This window comes from Haliotis rufescens, unplaced genomic scaffold, assembly GCF_023055435.1.
Source record: "Haliotis rufescens isolate VD_foot unplaced genomic scaffold, xgHalRufe1.0.p SCAF_17, whole genome shotgun sequence".
Classification (NCBI taxonomy): Eukaryota; Metazoa; Mollusca; class Gastropoda; order Lepetellida; family Haliotidae; genus Haliotis; species Haliotis rufescens.
In genome coordinates this window covers 4,945,825-4,965,258 of record NW_025963857.1, presented here as the reverse complement: position 1 = coordinate 4,965,258, position 19,434 = coordinate 4,945,825, and the positions used below count along the sequence as shown (strand labels likewise).

At 42.9% G+C, this 19,434-nt stretch overlaps 2 protein-coding genes across 2 annotated transcripts; one reads left to right on the top strand and one right to left on the bottom strand.

The window, feature by feature from the left end:
• Positions 1 to 2,348: 2,348 nt before the first annotated feature.
• LOC124119233 (transmembrane prolyl 4-hydroxylase-like) lies at positions 2,349 to 11,681 on the bottom strand. Its single transcript, XM_048397270.1, has 9 exons — positions 11,515 to 11,681; positions 11,005 to 11,259; positions 9,887 to 9,968; positions 8,981 to 9,188; positions 7,827 to 7,884; positions 6,311 to 6,450; positions 4,354 to 4,444; positions 4,053 to 4,157; positions 2,349 to 2,697 (listed from the first exon to the last, which is right to left on the bottom strand). The coding sequence occupies exons 2-9, from the start codon at positions 11,224 to 11,226 to the stop codon at positions 2,548 to 2,550; spliced, it is 1,056 nt and encodes a 351-aa protein (XP_048253227.1). The 5' UTR covers positions 11,227 to 11,259; positions 11,515 to 11,681; the 3' UTR covers positions 2,349 to 2,547.
• Positions 11,682 to 11,828: 147 nt separating this feature from the next.
• Positions 11,829 to 18,065, top strand: LOC125381101 (mucin-6-like). Its single transcript, XM_048397317.1, has 4 exons — positions 11,829 to 11,840; positions 13,811 to 15,967; positions 16,961 to 17,046; positions 17,972 to 18,065. Exons 1-4 carry the CDS (start codon positions 11,829 to 11,831, stop codon positions 18,063 to 18,065), a joined length of 2,349 nt encoding a protein of 782 aa, XP_048253274.1.
• The last annotated feature ends 1,369 nt before the right edge of the window (positions 18,066 to 19,434 follow it).

Sequence of the window (19,434 nt, the reverse complement as noted above, 5' to 3'; positions counted from 1 at the left end):
TAGCGACGTGCATGCACGTGTGTGTGGGTGTGTGGGTGTGGCTGCTTGTACTCGTCTGGACTAATGCCGATTTATAGTGCTAGCTCACTGAGATACCACGTCGCAGTTTAACATGAATACCCCATTCAGACACAGTATACTGACTCCGAGCCGACTAGTTCTTGTTTTAGCCCTTTAATGCCGAGCGCCAGACAGGGTAACAACAAGTACCATCTTTAAACGTCTTTTGCTATGACGTGTCCGGGGATCGAACCCCGAACCTTCCGCTCTCCGGGCGGACGCTCTACCACTAGACCACGGAGCGGTAACGTGTAGATAATGCCTTGTTAGTCAATTGATATCACACACCTATTTCTGACAGATGTATGTCTGAACATGTATAAAAAAAATTAAAATCCTACCTCGGTGTACGTTAGGACCACAAACCCAGTGTACAATGTGTCCAAAACGGGATTGTCGAAAAGGTTGCGTTCTTTACTAAAGGAAATGTAGAACATGTATTGCAAAAAGTTTTGAGAGGGAGAAGAGAGAGGTTCAGTCCAGTGGTATTAGAGGGGTAGACGGACGGACGACATGACCTGAGCTCACCCTGACTGTGTCAAAATTAGCTAATTTTATATCAATATCGGTAGCAACACTCCAATAGAAGAAAACATGTAAAATATTAACATATGTGAGTTTACCTTCCACTGTGATACATATATACACGCATTTCGAGGAAATTGTTATACACCGATCCAGCCTTCTGATAAAACTCATATCGTGTTCTGTGTTCGTATACAGCCCTAATGTCGGTTATTTCCCGCCAATGTTCCTCAAGGGAGCTAACTCCTACTCAGGTTTCAATGTGTTCGATTCCGAATTCAATTAAGCGCTGTCAAAAATGCAGGTGAAGTAACCCTCAGAATACTGCACATGTATTTTCTAAAGAAATCAGTCAAAACGAGTATTTGCAGCTGGTAACTAGTTAATGTTATCGTTTACCTCCACTGGATCCACCCGGGAAGGGCCACCAGCTTTCTCAATGGCGGAAATAATAGAAATCATCATCTTCTTCTTGTTGGTCGACTGTCGGCAGATCGCCTGCTGCACCAGTGGTGACATCTTCATAATCTTCATCATCATTATCATCATCGTCGTCGTCGTAATCTTCATCATCATCATCATCTTCATCATCATCACCTTCATAGTCATCATCATCATCATAATCTCCAACATCCGGGTCGACTTTGGAGAAGTGACTGACATCAGCATTGGCATAGGTATTATCATTAAGTTCATCAATGCCTACTTCCTGTGGGAAGATTGTCAGAAGACCGCCGGATGCAGTTGTGACAACAATATATTCACCTTCATGACCATCGCCATATACATAATGACTTGTATTCTTTAGGTCAAAAACGACCTAACGGGACTCAAACCAAAAAAATACGAGAATATATTCTTTACTAAGAAAGTGTTATCCTAAATATAACATTTGTTACAATTGAATTCTTTATTCAGCATACAGCATACATTTATAACAATTACACAACAATAAATAACACGATCCCAGTGGCGTGTACGTGCTACATATAGAAGACCGGTGTGGATAATGGTGAGGGATTTTGTATATGACACTTTGTGACTCACACAAAATAGTAGGAAAGCCCAAAGTGACGTTTACTATTTCGGTACAACCCAAGAAGCCGGGCTTTGTTCATGATCATAGCATGGCATACAAGCAAGGTAGACAACTCTTTAGAATGCAGCATTCACACCATTGGTCCACCAGGACATCAACACATTGGCTGGGTGGTCACGGGCGTGCATACTTTACGTCCAGTCAAACAGATATGATATTCGATGGCGTTATTTTTCACACGACACCTCTGACAAACCTCCGAAAATAATGTATTTAAACTATATCATGGACCTGAATAAATATTTAGGTCCGTGACCATATTAAGCATTAATTATAGTATCTCATTTCCCGGCAGTTTGACGAAGCCCCCTGGACACATCGGATAACTTGGAACGGTAATGATGTTCTAATAATAGAACAAATTTATGACGTATCCACAAATACCCTCCTCCTTTATAACCTGTCCACATGTATCTTTTGTTTTTTTAAAAATGCTGGGATCAGACTCGTGTTACATTATGTAGATACTGAATTAACGTCCGGGGTAGAATAGGTTTTCAGCAACCCATGCTAGCCGTAAGAGACGACTAACGGGATCGGGTTGTCAGGGTCGCTGACTTGATTGATGCATGTCACCGTATCCCAGTTGCGTAGATGGATGCTCATGATGTAAATCACTGGATTGTCTGGTCCAGATTCGATTATTTACAGATCGTCATATAGCTGGAATATTGCTGAGTGCTGCGTTAAACAACAAACAAAACAAAACTGAATTAACCTTTGTACAATTTTCTACAATTTCTAAAATCAAACGATTAAATTATTAGAAATTATTCTAATGTAATTAATTGTTAGGTCATCACCTTTAGGTAAGGGATTTTAATAACAATCTACACAAGTTTTTTTGTGGCCTTAACGTTTTTTCAGTTTTCCCTGTGGAGGTCTTCAGGCACATAATGTCTTTGTCTGTAGGTGGGCGCGCTGATCCACTGGTTCGCAATCCACTTCTCGCCCCTTATGACGTCACATCCGCCATGCAGAGAAAACGGGTCGTGTTCCCCAATCCAGCCCGTCTACAACGTACAATAAGTATATGAACCAGTGTACACAGGTACGGAAGCTCACCTTTCCTAGATTGAGTTTAAAAATCGTTTAAGCGTTTTGGAATATTAAATCCCTGTGAATCTTATCCAGACGCAAGTTAAAGTTTAAAAATATATTTTCGGAAATCCCTGAACATGCTGTCGTTTTTACTCATAAGGACTGCTTATTATTAAGTCATTTTTCGTTCATAAATTCCTAGTATCTGTTACTTATCAAACCCTCGCCAGCACAACAGTACGACATCAGACATGTTCAGCCCGAGTATCTGTATCAAATACAGTAAACTACAGTTATAACGAACTCATCTGATTTTAGTTCGTTATAACCGTAATTCGTTATAAGCATATATACAGCATAACTACAGCAAATAGTCGGGACTAAAAAGTTAGTTCGTTATATCCGTCAGTTCGTTATAAGCGTGTTCGTTATAAGCGTAGTTTACTGTAGTTCAATTCATGACACAAGAAAAAAGTGTTAAAGTCAGCACACGTGAAGTGAAAGGTTACCATATATGTGTCGAACACCCTGGTGCCATCTCTACCTGGACAACATCATTGTGATGGATGCCATTGCCATAAACATGGTCTAGTGGATACTTCGTCAGCCTGGAGCGCGGAAGGTCGGGGGTTCCATCCCCGGCCGAGTTATAGCAAAAGACGTTAAAATGCGTTCGGCATATAGGGTATAAAACAAGACCTGGCCGGCTCGGACTCAGTACACTGAGTGGTGTAAACTTTGGCATAGTATCTCAGTGGTCTAGCACTATAAAATCGGCATTAGTCTGTACACACACACGCACATATACACACACAACTCACTCACTCATTTAAAACGTAGGAGTGCATACGATCCAACTCATCGCCCTATTCCACGGCTTCTATATACCCTACTCCAAGGGGTAGATATACACTTGCTAGATATACATTTACTCCAAGACTGCTACATATAGACTCACTCCAAGGCTACTACATATAGACGTACTCCAAGACTGCCAAATGATATAGACTTTGTCCAAGACTGCCAAATGGTATCGACTTCCTGCAAGACTGCTATATGATCTAGACTTACTCAAAGACTGATATATGATCTAGACTTACTCCGAGACTGATATATGATCTAGACTTACTCCAAGACTGATATATGATCTAGACTTACTCAAAGACTGATATATGATCTAGACTTACTCCAAGACTGATATATGATCTAGACTTACTCTAAGACTGATATATGATCTAGACTTACTCCAAGACTGATATATGATCTAGACTTACTCCAAGACTTCTATGTGATATAGACTTACTCCAAGACTACGTTAGCTACTCACATCTTCATCAACATAGTTGTTGTACCAGAACACAGCTGTTCCTTTCTTGGGTTTCACCACAACCGACGCCTTGTAACAGTTGAAACTCAAATTTTCATTCTCAGCCTGTTGAGAAAGACAAAATATCCCATATGATATTCAGCTGAGACAAATCTTCCACTTATGTCACACAATACAATCTATTATCCTTAAACACAAGTCAGCTATGGTTCGTCTCCACGGAAATGTTTATAGTGAATCTTTAAAATGTTGAAACATTATGGGTGAGGGGGTTGGGGGTGGGGAGAGGGGGTGCTGTTACCGATATATCTGGGTCTGTGAGGTCGGCGACAGGAAAGGCCGTTTCCCCTCCTTCTTCAACGTCATTGAGATACATCATGACAGTCGCGAACCTGTTGACAAGCGTCAGAAGTAATACACTGTTTGATCTGATTCACGACACTGAGTGGACCATTGGCGGTGTTGGGGAATTGAGTTACCATTTGAAATTCTTGTATTCGACTTTAAAAGCTTGCCATTTACAATGACTCGCGTCTTAAAATGTTTATATCACATAACAACATTCATCTTTACAGGCTTCGTTAATCTCATTAAAATCAGATCTAAGATCTCGCTGCCGCTAAACAAAGATCTCAGGACATCCCATTACGGGTCACGTCAGAACGACCTTTCGTGAATTTTGACCGACCACTGAAATTACTAACAAGAAGTCGACATCAGCCAATTACATCAGCCAATTTTTCCCGAAAAAAGAGGAAAAGTCTAGGGGGTCTGGGGGCATGCCCCCCCCCCCCCCCAGAAATTTTTAAAACATTTGATTGCATTTTAGGCAATTTCGTGCAGTTTGTACCATTCACACCAAGAAATGTAATGAGTCAATGGCAAAAGTCAATAAGCCAAATAAACAAGATGGCAGATGCAGTAAAATTTCGAAGTTAAATCAGTACTTTTAAAAAATCGGGCATAGCTTTCGCGCACCTGGCTACCCGCCAGGTCTGGGAGCAATACTGCCATAAACTTCAACCCCCATCCCCCAGACACAAGGACAACTATCACAAGCGTGCAATGTCTGACCCTTTCCCCATGTTGAAGCATATTGAAAAAAACTTACCTTGTACTTACCTTTTGATGAAAAAAACAAAACTCCATTGCAAACATAAGACATTAATACAACATATATCCCCATGTTATGGGGTTTTGGACGCTGAAGAAACATTCATAGTTTTCTCGCTAATCACATGAACAACTGTAAAACATCTCATTCACTTACAGGCTAAAAGACAACTTTATCTTAAAAACAAGCCATCATCTGTCTCTGAGTATTTACAATTTCTGTGTTATGCCACACCCCACGTTATAATGCAAGTATTCGTGATAGAAAACGTATGATGTCCGAAAACCTATGCTGGTGAAAGCTCTGATCGAAAACAGGACAATCCGCGACAGGTGTCATATTTTTCCGAGTGTTTTCTTTAAAAAAATTATTAATTTTTTACGCGGAAGATGATTTTTTTCCGAGGACTACTGTTTTAAAAAACGCGATTTTCCGCGTTTCCGCGGAGATTTCACATCCCTGCAATTAGAAAGCAGCTTTCTCGAACCTTATGGCACTCGCTTCAACCTCGCTTTCAGAATACGCTTGAAAAATATGTTGACACTGTTCTCGATTAAAATTTTGAAAACTGAACAAACGAACATTCCGGATGGTTGCATATATGGTTGCGATTGTATGGTAGTGCTTTCCACGTTCTATGCAACGCCTCCTCCGTTCAAATGTTTCCCACGGAAGTGAGAGATAGACGATAATTTTGACGGAATCAGTCGTACGGGCCATAACAGTCGTTCGGAATTCCCCGTTTTCGAGGTTGCATGATTAGAAAACACTTTCCAACTGTCACTTTCATGATCTGGTAAGCGCCGCTTTGATTGGTCGGATGAAAGGTCGTTCTGGCGTGACCCGTAATGGGATGTCCTCAGATCTTTGTTCAGCGATAGCGAGAACTAAGATCAGATTTTAATGAGATTGGGAATTTCAAACCTTTTTTATTTTAATATCAATACAAATTACTGACGTGCTGGATTTATACTGCGGGACCGAGAAACATTTCCTTGTTTACCCTAATATAATACGGGATCGTAGGCGTATACATTCATAAATTATACATGACAACGCCAGTTTACATGTTGAATGTGTCAGTTGAAGACGTCATCATACACTGTACACTGACGACCCTCCTACACGTGATGTTGAAGCGCACCTGCAGAAAATACACCTGCTCCCGACACGCGGAGGCTCGATCTGGAAGCAGCAAGGTTTCACTTCCGGGTCATCTAGCCTCCAATCAGAATCGGTGTCGAAATGGGCATGGTAGTGGCCCTGAGTACCATAGTGGGCAACCTGAAAAATAGAAGCGACTAAAAAATATTTTCCATGATCATAAGAAATATGTGTTAAAAGCAGAGTCGGTTGTACGATCCCAACTGCATGATGGGTACGTATTTATATAGCACTATCAAGTGATGATGGTACCAGGTGTTCGCGAAAAGGTGAACGTATCCCGCCCCACAGGTGGCACCCGTCACAAACACATGTAAAGGCAAGTCAATTGTTCACCTGAAAAATATGGGAACATATGCCACAAGACAAAATAAGAATTGCTTCGGACATCATTTTTATCCCTTTTGCGTCAAATTTGGAAATGTCCTCCAAATGTCTACCATAAAACATTTTGAAAGTTTTCCTAGTCGTCTAAGGCGCCGCGATTCGCTGTGCAGAGTTGCGTCCCTTGGGCAGGATTACAACAATCCTCATCAAACACTTCTGAGCAAGAGTCGTATGACGCTCTTTAAAATCTTGGTAGAAAGAGCATGCTCGATTGTACATCAAGGGTTTTGAAATGTAGACACAGAAGGTTGGAACTGCAGGAATATTGCTAGACATAAAGGGAAAGTTGACTGTTGGATAGTTGAAGTTATCCCTCTTGTTATACAAAATATTCATTTAGAAAATCAAATAAAATGGATGCTCCGTAGCTAGAGTTACCTCCCCTAAATCCTCCACAGTTGTGCACTGAACCCAGGAAATCGCTTCGACATCATGTCGAATTATGCAAGGAAATCTGCGTTGTTAGAGGGATGAGGTACTCGCAATAATATAACACCACTTTTACAATGAAACTGCAGAAGCTAACACGCAACAGTAGTTGCGTACCTTTGGCGTGCCAGATACCTTTGCATTTGAATCCTATATTTGATATAATTATGTTTCTTTGTTCATAAGTGAGTGAGTGAGTTGGGTTTAACGCCGCTTTTAACATTATTCCAGTTATATCACGGCGTGTCAGCTTGATGTGGGAGGAAAGCCCGAAGTGATGCAGGTCTCAGACGTTTACCACTTCGGTGAAATCCACGAGCTCGGGTATGGTTGGTGCTGACAAACCTAGAAACATAATTGGGGCGAACCGGGATTCGAACCCACAATCATAGGTTTCTGGCGTGCCCAAGGGACGCAACTCTGCACAGCGAATCGCGGCGACTTAGACGACTAGGCCACCCGTGCCACCCATGCCACCCCCACCCCCACACCCACCACACACCCCACACCCCATATTTATAAGCGCGAACACCGTGCTCGTTGGTTTTATTTAAAGTGGTAAACGCATAGACCTGCATCGCTTCGAGCTTTCCACCAAGCCATCACGTCGTGATATCAATACTGTTCAAGGGGGCGGTACACCAAACTCACTTACTCACTCTTAGGGTTATCTCCCTTACCTGGAGGTCTTCGCTCTCCTGGATGAGTGTTAAGGGCAGTTCCGTCAGGATGGAAACACTAGAACATAGCATTAACAATTGTGATAAAAATAAAAATTATACTTCAAACATTGGACATTTTTCCATCAGCAGAGTTTCATGTTACAAGATGTGAATATTAAGATGATGACTGTAATATGATCAAGTATGTTGTTCTTCCCCAATTAAGTCAGACATGTATATAATTGATGGTGGGATTAACCGGCAACTATACTCTTTCCTCATTAAAGGGGTCAACGTCCATGTTTGAATTAAGTCGCGGAGTCAAATTTCTTATGGGTATCAATATAACACTTAATGATCCTAAAGTTATTATGTGTATTAACATGCTTCTTGCAACTATATATTCTACATATTACTGACTTAGAATATATTCTCTCATATGAGTGAGTCAGTGAGCTGGACTTAATGCCGCTTTTAACAGTATTCCAGCTATATCATGGCAGGTCAGCTTCATGTGGGAGGAAAGCCCGAAGTGATGCAGGCCCAGACGTTAACCACTTCGGTGAAACCCATAAACACGGGTATGGTGCTGACAAACCTAGAAACATAATCGGGGCGAACCGGGATTCGAATCGATGTACAATCAAAGGTTTATGGCATGCCCAAGGGATGTAACTCTGCACAGCAAATCGCGGCGCCTCAGACTTCTGGGCCACCCGTGCCCTTCTCCCGTATGAAGGTTCCTAGTCTATATATTTATGACACATTCTCCCATATGAGTATATATTCTCCCATATCTCTCCATGAAGGTATTTACCCTATATCATCCTGATGTATATTGCATTTTCCTCTGTGAAGGTAAGGCATTCAATACATTTATGGTACATACTACCATATGGTGGTACATATTATATATATTTATGATATACAACACATTCTTCCATATGAAGATAGTTATTCTATGTATTTTTGACACATTCTTCCATATGAAAACACTTCTGCTTTAAAATCCTGATGTATACTACATTCTCAAACATGGAGGTACTTATTCTTTATATTTATGGTACATGCTACCTTAATATCCAATGCAACGGTGCACATTGCGCCAAACCAACTCACTCACTCACCCATCCTAAGTTAATGTTATTGAGGGGAGTATTGACTGTTGTTACCGTTCCTCAATGGCAGCGAGAAGCGGATCTCCGCGCCGATTTAGAAATGTCGTCTGCCCAGTCCGATCTCGACTGCTCACGTCCTGGAGGTCGTCAGTGTGGACAATACTTTCCTCCCAGCCCGCTGTCGTGGCGTCTTCCAGTCCCTGCTCTTGTGCTAGTCTGATGATATGGTCACATTCGTCTGGAGCCAGAAAACCCGGAATCTCTGAAATATGGTAAACCTGAATCCTGCACCTGGCCATGGCCGCTCTTTTGGACAATGCAGTCAGTTTGTTAAACAGGAATGGACTCATTTAGAGTCAGTGAGTTTGTTTTTACGCCGCTTTGAACAGTATTCCCGTAATATCATGGCGTGTGAGCTTAATGTGGTAGGATAGCCCAAAATGAAACTGGTCTCAGACGTTTACCACATTGGTGAAATACACAGTCAAGCACAGGTATGTTGCTGACAAGCCTAGAAACAAAACCGGGGCGAACCGATTCGAACCCACAATCATAGGTTATGGCGTGCCCTAGGAACGCAAATGGGCCACACGTGCTCTCACCTCATTTGGAATACACGTGTCCAAAAGGAATTATTATCAGATTATACCGGATTAATATAGCGTGTCGCAAAGTCGTTAATAGTTGTAGGTAAACCATAAACTTATTTTTGAGTTGGCAATACCCTTCATATTTGTTAGCATACCTAGAGCCGATAGTATTTATGATTACAGGAGAAGGTAAATCTGCTCTTTCTTAAATCCTCACCTGACGCCCTTGGATGATTGGAGGTTAATTGTCATGGTTTGTTTCTGAAATACCTGTCATGCCCTCACGTGTATTACCTATATTGCTGTACAATATTGCTGAGTGTGGCGTTAAACAACAAACAAAACAACCTAAGTACAATATGTAGCTCACCAAATAAGGGCGGGTTCATGGCCAAAGTGATCCTACGATGAGTGCGAGTCTTGGTCAGGTTGAGTACTTTTACCGCCCCATACTGTAACAATCACATAAACAGACCTTCAATATATCGTAGAGAGTCAACCTTTCTGAGTTTTCGAGCAAAAAATAATACATCCACACTTAAACTGCTAGACAAAATAAGTCTACATACACCCATCCTTGATTGTGGCTAAAACTGAACCAAACAAGAAATGGTTATTCTTAAAGTTGGTTGGTTGGTGTGTTGTTTAACGCCGTACCAAGCAATATTCCACCTATATGACGGCGGTCTGTAAATAGTCTGGACCAGATAATCCAGTGGTTGATATCATTGCCATCAACGCAATTGAGATCGATGACATACATCAACTAAGTCAGCGAGCCTGACCACCCGATCCCGTTAGTCGCCTCTTACGACAGGCACAGTCGTCTTTTACGGCAAGTATGGGTTGTTGAAGACCTATTCTACCCCGGATCTTCACAGGTCTTATTTTTAAAGTGTACACGTTCATCAATATATTGTTCATCGATATATTGTTCATCGATATATCGCTTTTTTCCTGGTGGGTCACATATGTGGTCCAAGTACTGACGAACCAAGCTTGTATGATAAACTAGATATGCTGATACGCATCCTAAACAGTGATCACGTTGTGGTATGTGGAGATCGGAATGTGCTTCAGAATTATTTTATTGATATTTATATCTATAAAAAGAACAATAATCAAAAGGAAAGGGAGATAAGAATGCAGTTGAAAGATAGATCTAGTAGATACACGGGGGGATATATGACAGACCGTAAACACGCTTTACGTCACATCGTGAACTCAAGTGAATATGATAAGTACCGCATAGGTGACTACCAGTTTAACATTCAACAAATCACCAACTGGATGTGCGATAGGAGCCAAGTGTACTTCACACGTTGAGTGAGTGTGTTGACATTCGTCACATGACAAATATTTCAGAGTATCACCTAATGACGTAGTTTAAAAAAAAAAACAGCCAACAGATTAAAAGCCATCGAGATTCACGGCCTCGTCATCATCAGCGCCACCATCATCGTCATTGTTATTAGCAATGGAACGTACCTCTTGAGCGTCAACAGTGGAGAGACCCCCGACTGCAGCAATGGCGGACGTAGCAGAAGGCCGGATCATTGGGGCGGGACATTGCTGCTGTTGATGGTGCTGCTGCTGTTGATGTTGCTGCTGATGCTGGCTGTAAAGAGGTTCAGTACCCCCATGCGTCTCACACGTGTACATGGGTACGTGATGCAGCAACACCCACGTCGTCACGAACACCATCAACATCGTGTGCCAACATTTACGCCATCAAACCCTTGACTGGAAATGAATTTGAAATTGTCGAATATCATAGTTCATTTTATTTTACCTATGTTGGTTAATTCGATGCAACTTCTTACTCTGACTCAACTTAAGTCCAACAAAAACTGAGCATGAGAAGCCACATCCACTTTCAATCCTGATATTTCAGTCCTTTTCCATACTCTATGTGTTATACAAAGGTGGACGTTTCATAAATAAGTTTAATTCCCGTATCGCAATGTCTTGAATAGCATGGCTTCTAAAGAACCCTACCTGAATCTTACTCCAATTGTCTGTCCTCCGGTAGATGTGGGTGTGTAGAAACCAATGCATTTATATCCTCGACTTCGGGCAAGTATCGACTGAGCTCGGCCTGAGCTTCTGTGTGAATACCTTAAGGAACAGCTTGTTGCATTGTCAGGCAGCTCACGGCGTGCTTGTCGTCAGCTGGGGGCACACATAGATGTGTATAAAGGGAGTATGACACACAATCACTGGTTTGAAATGTCCATTATTTTGAAATCATCGTCGAAAGAGCTTGCTCGATTGTACCCCAAAAGTTGTGGAGCTGCTGGAATATTGCCGGCATGAGGAGAAAGGTGATCATAGAAAGTTGAAGTCATCCCTCTTGACTTACAGTCTTGTGGGAAGTGTTTTGGTATATCTGAATCTCAATGCATAGATCTAAATATGACACAGATGAAGCGGTTTCACTGATTTCTTTTATTTCTAGTTAAGATGGGTGAATCAGAGGAAGGAAAGTGACTATTATTGAAAGAGTGAGTTAAAATTTAATAAATCAGATCATCGATATAGCTGAAGCTTAACTTAATCTTCTTGGCCAAATTCCCTTGTTATGATTTTGCTTACCCGAGAGAAAATTTCGCGTGTGGCGTAGGGATGGTGGTGTATAAAGTTGAAAAATCAAACGTTTGACTTATATTGAATTTGGTTCTCTTCTGAGATGGCAAACAATCAAGCAAAGGCTTTGAGGGTTTTGTTTATAATCCATATGATAGTTATCCCACTTGTCTCAAAATACTTTCTATAATTATACAAAACCTTTCCTTGATTGTATTAGGGATTGTGGTTAATGAAACAGGAATTTCGTGGTACGGTTTCTCAATTTCATTAAAATCAGATCTTAGTTCTCGCTATAGCTAAACAAAGATCTGAGGACATCCCATTACGGGTCACGTCAGACCGACCTTGCGCGAATTTTGACCGACCAATGGAAGGACTGACAAGAAGTCGACATTAGCCAATCAGAAGGCAGATTTCTAGTGCTTTACGGCACTAATTTCAAATTGGCAACTGCGCTTCGAAACATATTTTGACAAATTCTCGATTACAAATTTGAAACCTGAACAAAAGAACATTCTGGAATGGCAAATATATGGTCTAGATTGTATGGATTCAGTCGTTAAACCCGTAACTATCGTTCGGAATACCCCGTCTTAAAGTTTTCAAGATTGCATGATTAGAAATCACATTCCGACTGTCACTTTCATGATCTGGTAAGCGACTCTCTGATTGGTCGGATGAAAAGTCGTTCTGACGTGACCCCTAATGGGATGTCCTCAGATCTTTGTTTAACGGTAGCGAGAACTAAAATCTGATTTTAATGAGATTGTACAGACTCTCGCAATATATCTCTGGGATATACTTCGGCATCGTCATGGAGCTTTGGACTCCAGCACCAAAGATGACAGACCGGGTTTATTCCAATTCTGTTTCCGCTTTTTCAGTTTGTGTATTCTACCACTGACAACACAAACGATACCATGTGGTTGTGCATGAAGTGAATATGGTTGGATAGACTACGTACACCTACATACAAATTGAAAGGGTGGGAAATAGTATTCCGAGGTTTGGTAGTTTTGCTGAAAATGCTAAAGACGGACATAATTTCAATAAATGAAAGCGACAAAACCTTTCCACAAGCATACGAAATATGCATTGTACTAACTCTCCCGCATAAACTCAAACCTATCTGGTAGATATCTATGTCAATCCAAAGTAGTATAACTTCCATTAGACATTAAACATACTTCATTCATTTCAATTTAAAACTACAGCTATTTAACAAATAATTGGATATTGATACGTAAACTACATAAAACAACCCCAAACAGTATAGGTCGTGGATGAATTGATCGACGGTTGCTTTTTCATCATATAGTTTTAGTGGAAAGTTAAATTTCGGACTTTAGACCTCGTGACCAAAAGGAATACCTCACAACCAAATGGGCCTCCTGACATGCTGCTCCGTTCGTCTATGAACAGGCAGCACACACCCCACAGACACAAGACACTCATAAGACACAAAGCAACCCTCAGACTCAAAGCAACCTTCAGACTCAAAGCAACCCTCAGACACAAAGACACCCCTCAGACAAAGGACACCCCTTAGACACAAGTCACCCCTCAGACAGAAAACAACCACAGCCCTCAGACACAAAGACACCCTCAGACACAAGACACCCCTTAGACACAAGTCACCCCTCAGACAGAAAACAACCACAGCCCTCAGACACAAAGACACCCTTAGACACAAGTCACCCCTCAGACAGAAAACAACCACAGCCCTCAGACACAAAGACACCCTCAGACACAAGACACCCCTCAGACACAAGACACCCCTCAGACACAAGACACCCCTCAGTCACAGTCCACACCTCAAACACAAGACACCCCTCAGACACAAGACACCCCTCAGACACAAGACACCCCTCAGACACAAGACACCCCTCAGACACAAGACACCCCTCAGACAGAAAACAACCACAGCCCTCAGACACAAAGACACCCTCAGACACAAGACACCCTCAGACACAAGACACCCCTCAAACATAAGACACCCCTCAGACACAAAAGGCCCCTCAGGCACAAGACACCCATCAGTCACAAGACACCCCTCAGACACAAGACACCCCTCAGACACAAGACACCCCTCAGGCACAAGACACCCCTCAGGCACAAGACACCCCTCAGACAAAGGACACCCCTTAGACACAAGTCACCCCTCAGACAGAAAACAACCACAGCCCTCAGACACAAAGACACCCTCAGACACAAGACACCCCTCAGACACAAGACACCCCTCAGACAAAGGACACCCCTTAGACACAAGTCACCCCTCAGACAGAAAACAACCACAGCCCTCAGACACAAAGACACCCTCAGACACAAGACACCCCTCAGACACAAGACACCCCTCAGTCACAGTCCACACCTCAAACACAAGACACCCCTCAGACACAAGACACCCCTCAGACACAAGACACCCCTCAGACACAAGACACCCCTCAGACACAAGACACCCCTCAGACAGAAAACAACCACAGCCCTCAGACACAAAGACACCCTCAGACACAAGACACCCTCAGACACAAGACACCCCTCAAACATAAGACACCCCTCAGACACAAAAGGCCCCTCAGGCACAAGACACCCATCAGTCACAAGACACCCCTCAGACACAAGACACCCCTCAGACACAAGACACCCCTCAGGCACAAGACACCCCTCAGACACAAGACACCCCTCAGACACAAGACACCCCTCAGGCACAAGACACCCCTCAGGCACAAGACACCCCTCAGACACAAGACACCCCTCAGACACAAGACACCCCTCAGACACAAGACACCCTCAGGCACAAGACACCCCTCAGACACAAGACACCCCTCAGACACAAGACACCCGTCAGACACAAGACACCCCTCAGACACAAGACACCCCTCAGACACAAGACACCCCTCAGGCACAAGACACCCCTCAGTCACAAGACACCCCTCAGACACAAGACACCCCTCAGACACAAGGCACCCCTCAGGCACAAGACACCCCTCAGACACAAGACACCCCTCAGACACAAGACACCCATCAGACACAAGACACCCCTCAGACACAAGACACCCCTCAGACACAAGACACCCCTCAAACAAAAGACACCCCTCGGACACAAAACACCCCTCAAACACAAGACACCCCTCAGACACAAGACATCCCTCAGACACAAGCCACCCCTCAGACACAAAACACCCCTCAAACACAAGACACCCCTCAAACAAAAGACGCTCATCAGGCACAAGATACCCCTCAAACACAAGACACCCATCAAACACAAACCACGAATCAGACACAACGAGACGCCTCTCAGACACAAGACACCAATCAGACACAAGTTACCCCTAAGAAAAAAGACACCCCTCAGACACAAACAACCCCAAACACACAAGCCATCCCTCAGACACAAAACATCCCTCAGACACAAACCACCCCCCAGACACAAGACACCCCTCAGTCACAAGACACCCCTCAGTCAAAAGCCACACCTCAAACACAAGACACCTCTCTCACACAAGACACCCCTCAAACACATGACACCCATCAGACACAAACCAACCCTCCGACACAAGACACCCCTCGGACACAAAACACCCCTCAAACACAAGACACCCATCAGAAACAAGACACCCTTCAGACACAAGACACCCCTCAGGCACAAGACACCCCTCAGACACGAAACTCCCCTCAGACACAAGACACCCCTCAGACACAAGTTACCCCTCAGACGCACGTCACCCCTCAGACACAAAACACCCCTCAGACACAAGACACCCCTCAGACACAAGTTACCCCTCAGACACAAAACACCCCTCAGACACAAGTTACCCCTCAGACACAAGTTACCCCACCCTTCTATCTCCATCCTCTCCATGTAAGGTATCAGTCACTCTGGAAACTTGATAATCGTTGGAGTTAATTGACAGTGAGATGAATGCCAACATTCTAAGCTCGCTGTAGTCGCCCGTGTTAACTCTATATTGGCTATCTGTAATTTGTCAACGCCAGAGAATAATCAGTCTCGATTCTCTGCCGGCACAAATTCGATTGGACGTGGACGGCAAAGTATTGATGAAACTTACGTGGTGACACCAGGACACACTTACATAAAGCGATCTTAGCGCCAAGATGACCGTGACTCCCATACTTTAACATTGTGAGTGAGTGAGTGAGTGAGTGAGTATGGTTTTACGCCGCTTTTAGCAATATTCCAGCAATATCACGGCGGGGGACACCAGAAATGGGCTTCACACATTGTACCCATGTCGGGAATCGGACCCGGGTCTTCGGCGTGACGAGCGAACGCTTTAACCACTAGGCTACCCGACCGCCCAACTTTAACATTGGATTACGATAGTCTTGGCGCTGAGATCGCTTTGTGCAAGTGGGCCCAGGTGTAAAACCTTGACTGGGGTCTGTTGCTAGTTATGTCGTCTTAATTAAATGTATTAAATGTGTCATGGCCAGCACATCCACAACGACAAATTAAGTTACCTCAGATCATTAACATTTATTCTGTGACAAGTGGGTGAGTGAGTGAGTGAGGTTTTACGCCGCTTTTAGCAATATTCCAGCAATATAACGGCGGGGGACACCAGAAATGGGCTTCACACATTGTACCCATGTCGGGAATCGAACCCGGGTCTTCGGCGTGACGAGCTAACGCTTTAAACACTAGGCTACCCGACCGCCCTTCTGTGACAAGTCAGCTTCAGATTTGTAACGTTTAAAATACTTGAAATTTGGTGAAAAATATTTTTGCTCTTGCCATCTATGTTTTCGCCGAAACTCTGAAGACAAACACAGCTCTAACAACCAGCTGCGATAACATCTAACTGTGTTCTGCAAAACCCGGATTGGTTTACAGGTTGACCAGAAGATAGTAAAAACACATGTTGAGACAACGGTGGCCTCAAAGACACCCTCTAGCCCTGGGTTTATAGTATTCACTATGTAAGTCATCCCGTATATCTCCAGGGCTAGGTTTACCGGAATCCTAGCCCTAGAGATATAGAGGATGTAAGTAAGTGTATTGCCACACGTGCTTGAAATGATCTATGATTCGCAACATGTAGAGCACCGGTGGGGCAGAATATCTCACCTTATTGCGAAGACCTGGTGTCATGACTATTTGAAAGTGTGTGTGTGTGTGTGAGAGAGAGAGAGAGAGAGAGAGAGAGAGAGAGAGAGAGAGAGAGAGAGAGAGAGAGAGATGTTCCTATGACGAATATCTTGGTTAAGAGGGCAGCAAAACCCACCAGCCATGACAGATTAACTGAAGTAATATGACAAAGATCGGGTGTTCTATAACTCCTTATTCTAATAGCAGGACATATTAACGATAACTGCAAGTAACAGATGTCCACGAGGTGTTTCATCATGCGTCGATACAAGGGCATAATTAAATGCATTGGTCCTTATTAGTATTCGACCGTCTCCGAGGTCTTGCAGTAGAGCGTCCGCCCGGCCGCGTCATACCAAAGACGTGAAAATATGGTACTTGTTGTTACCCTGCCTGGCGCTCGAAATTTAAGGGGATAAAACAAGGGCTGGTCGGCTCGGAGTCGGTGTACTGTGTCTGAGTGGGGTATTCATGTTAAACTGTGGCATGGTATTTCAGTGGGCTAGCACTTTAAAATCGGAATTAGTCCGGACACACACACGCGCACATACGCACGCGCACAAGTGCATGCACGTCGCTATATAAGTACAATAATCTTGGACGCGACGTTAAACCCCATTTCACCTCATCTCACCTTATAAGTGTTTACAATATCTCTCATGACTCACCTGAATGGCTGCTTAGAGAACATCAGAACTGTGTGCGGAATACGGTACAAATGTAACTCAAAAGTGAGCAGGCGACTTTTCTTTGCAGTCTCACATTCCATGCCCTCCCTGGCCAGTCGGACAGTGGACAGCTGGTGACTAATTGTTCCCAGATGGCGGGAAATAGCCTGAGCAGACGATAGAAAAATCTAACATGCAGTGAAAAACTATTTTGTTGGCACTGACATGAAGTATTTAGTAATTTATACAACAAAGCATAAGATGAATACACAATGCTATTTAGAAAGTGGTCAAAGTACCCCAAAAAAGAACTACAATTTAGTGTTATCTCACATATAACATTTGTTACATTTGACCAATTTATAAATGGCATTGTGTATTTATAGCTTTCGGCCTCGCCGTGCCAATTTACACTTATCAGAGGGGTATTCAGAGCTCCAGATAAGCTTTTGGTGTTGTGGGTATTTTACCCATGCATTTTAAAATCATTGGGTATCAGTAATTCTATCTGGGTATTTAAATTTCTGTTACCCACTAGTTTTTACACATGTGGGTATTTAAGTTAAATATTTAAAAACACTATTCATCTAGTCCCTGCAAACTGGTGTCGTGTGGGTTCGAGAGCTTTATAGGACTCAAAAATACCACGATACTTCCTCAAGAAAGTGTGATGGCAAATGATCATGATGTAACTGTCATCGTGGAGTTTGGCAAGGTTGACGGAATGTCCGTTTATAATTTCAAAATAAGTTGCTGATTTGCTAATCGAATACGCAGGGTTACTTTACAACATTTTGATGATTCGCACAAGTTTTATTTTTGGAGCGAATCTGTAATGTTCGTTGCGTATTTGATACACTTGGATCTTATTTTACTGCGTATTTCTGCATTTTTATGCGTATTTTACGCAGATACGCAGCTTATCTGGAGCTCTGTCATTATGTGATCTAGACTAACAGTTGTCGGGCTTTCATTTTTGTGGTTCGAATCCTGGATGGGACTCAACCCCTCAAAAGTACTAGAATCTGTACTTTACTAAGGAAGTGTTATCCCAAACATAACATTTGTTGCGTCTGTATAAGAGTAAGTGTTGCATCATTCAGTTGCTATACAATACCCCTACCTCCACGCTTCATTATAGGTAATAAAGGACTAGTTAAACATTATACAAAGAAATTTTAGCAATTAACTGTGAGACTAACTTTTCAATTCTTTTAATTGGATGCTGTAGTTCGCCAGTACCGAAGTATGGGTTTATTGCCAGGCTTGCTGTAAGGTTGAGTCTCTAAGTGGGCTGGAAATGATTAGACCTTTTGTTAGCGATGTTCTATCTTTCTTTAAGAGGTGAGGTGAGGTGAAATGGGGTTTAACGTCGCGTCCAAGATTATTGCACTTATATAGCGACGTGCATGCACGTGTATGTATGTGTGAGGGTGCTTGTACTAGTCCGGACTAATGCCGATTTATAGTGCTAGCTCACTGAGATACCATGCCGCAGTTTAACATGAATACCCCACTCAGACACAGTATACTGACTCCGAGCCGACCAGT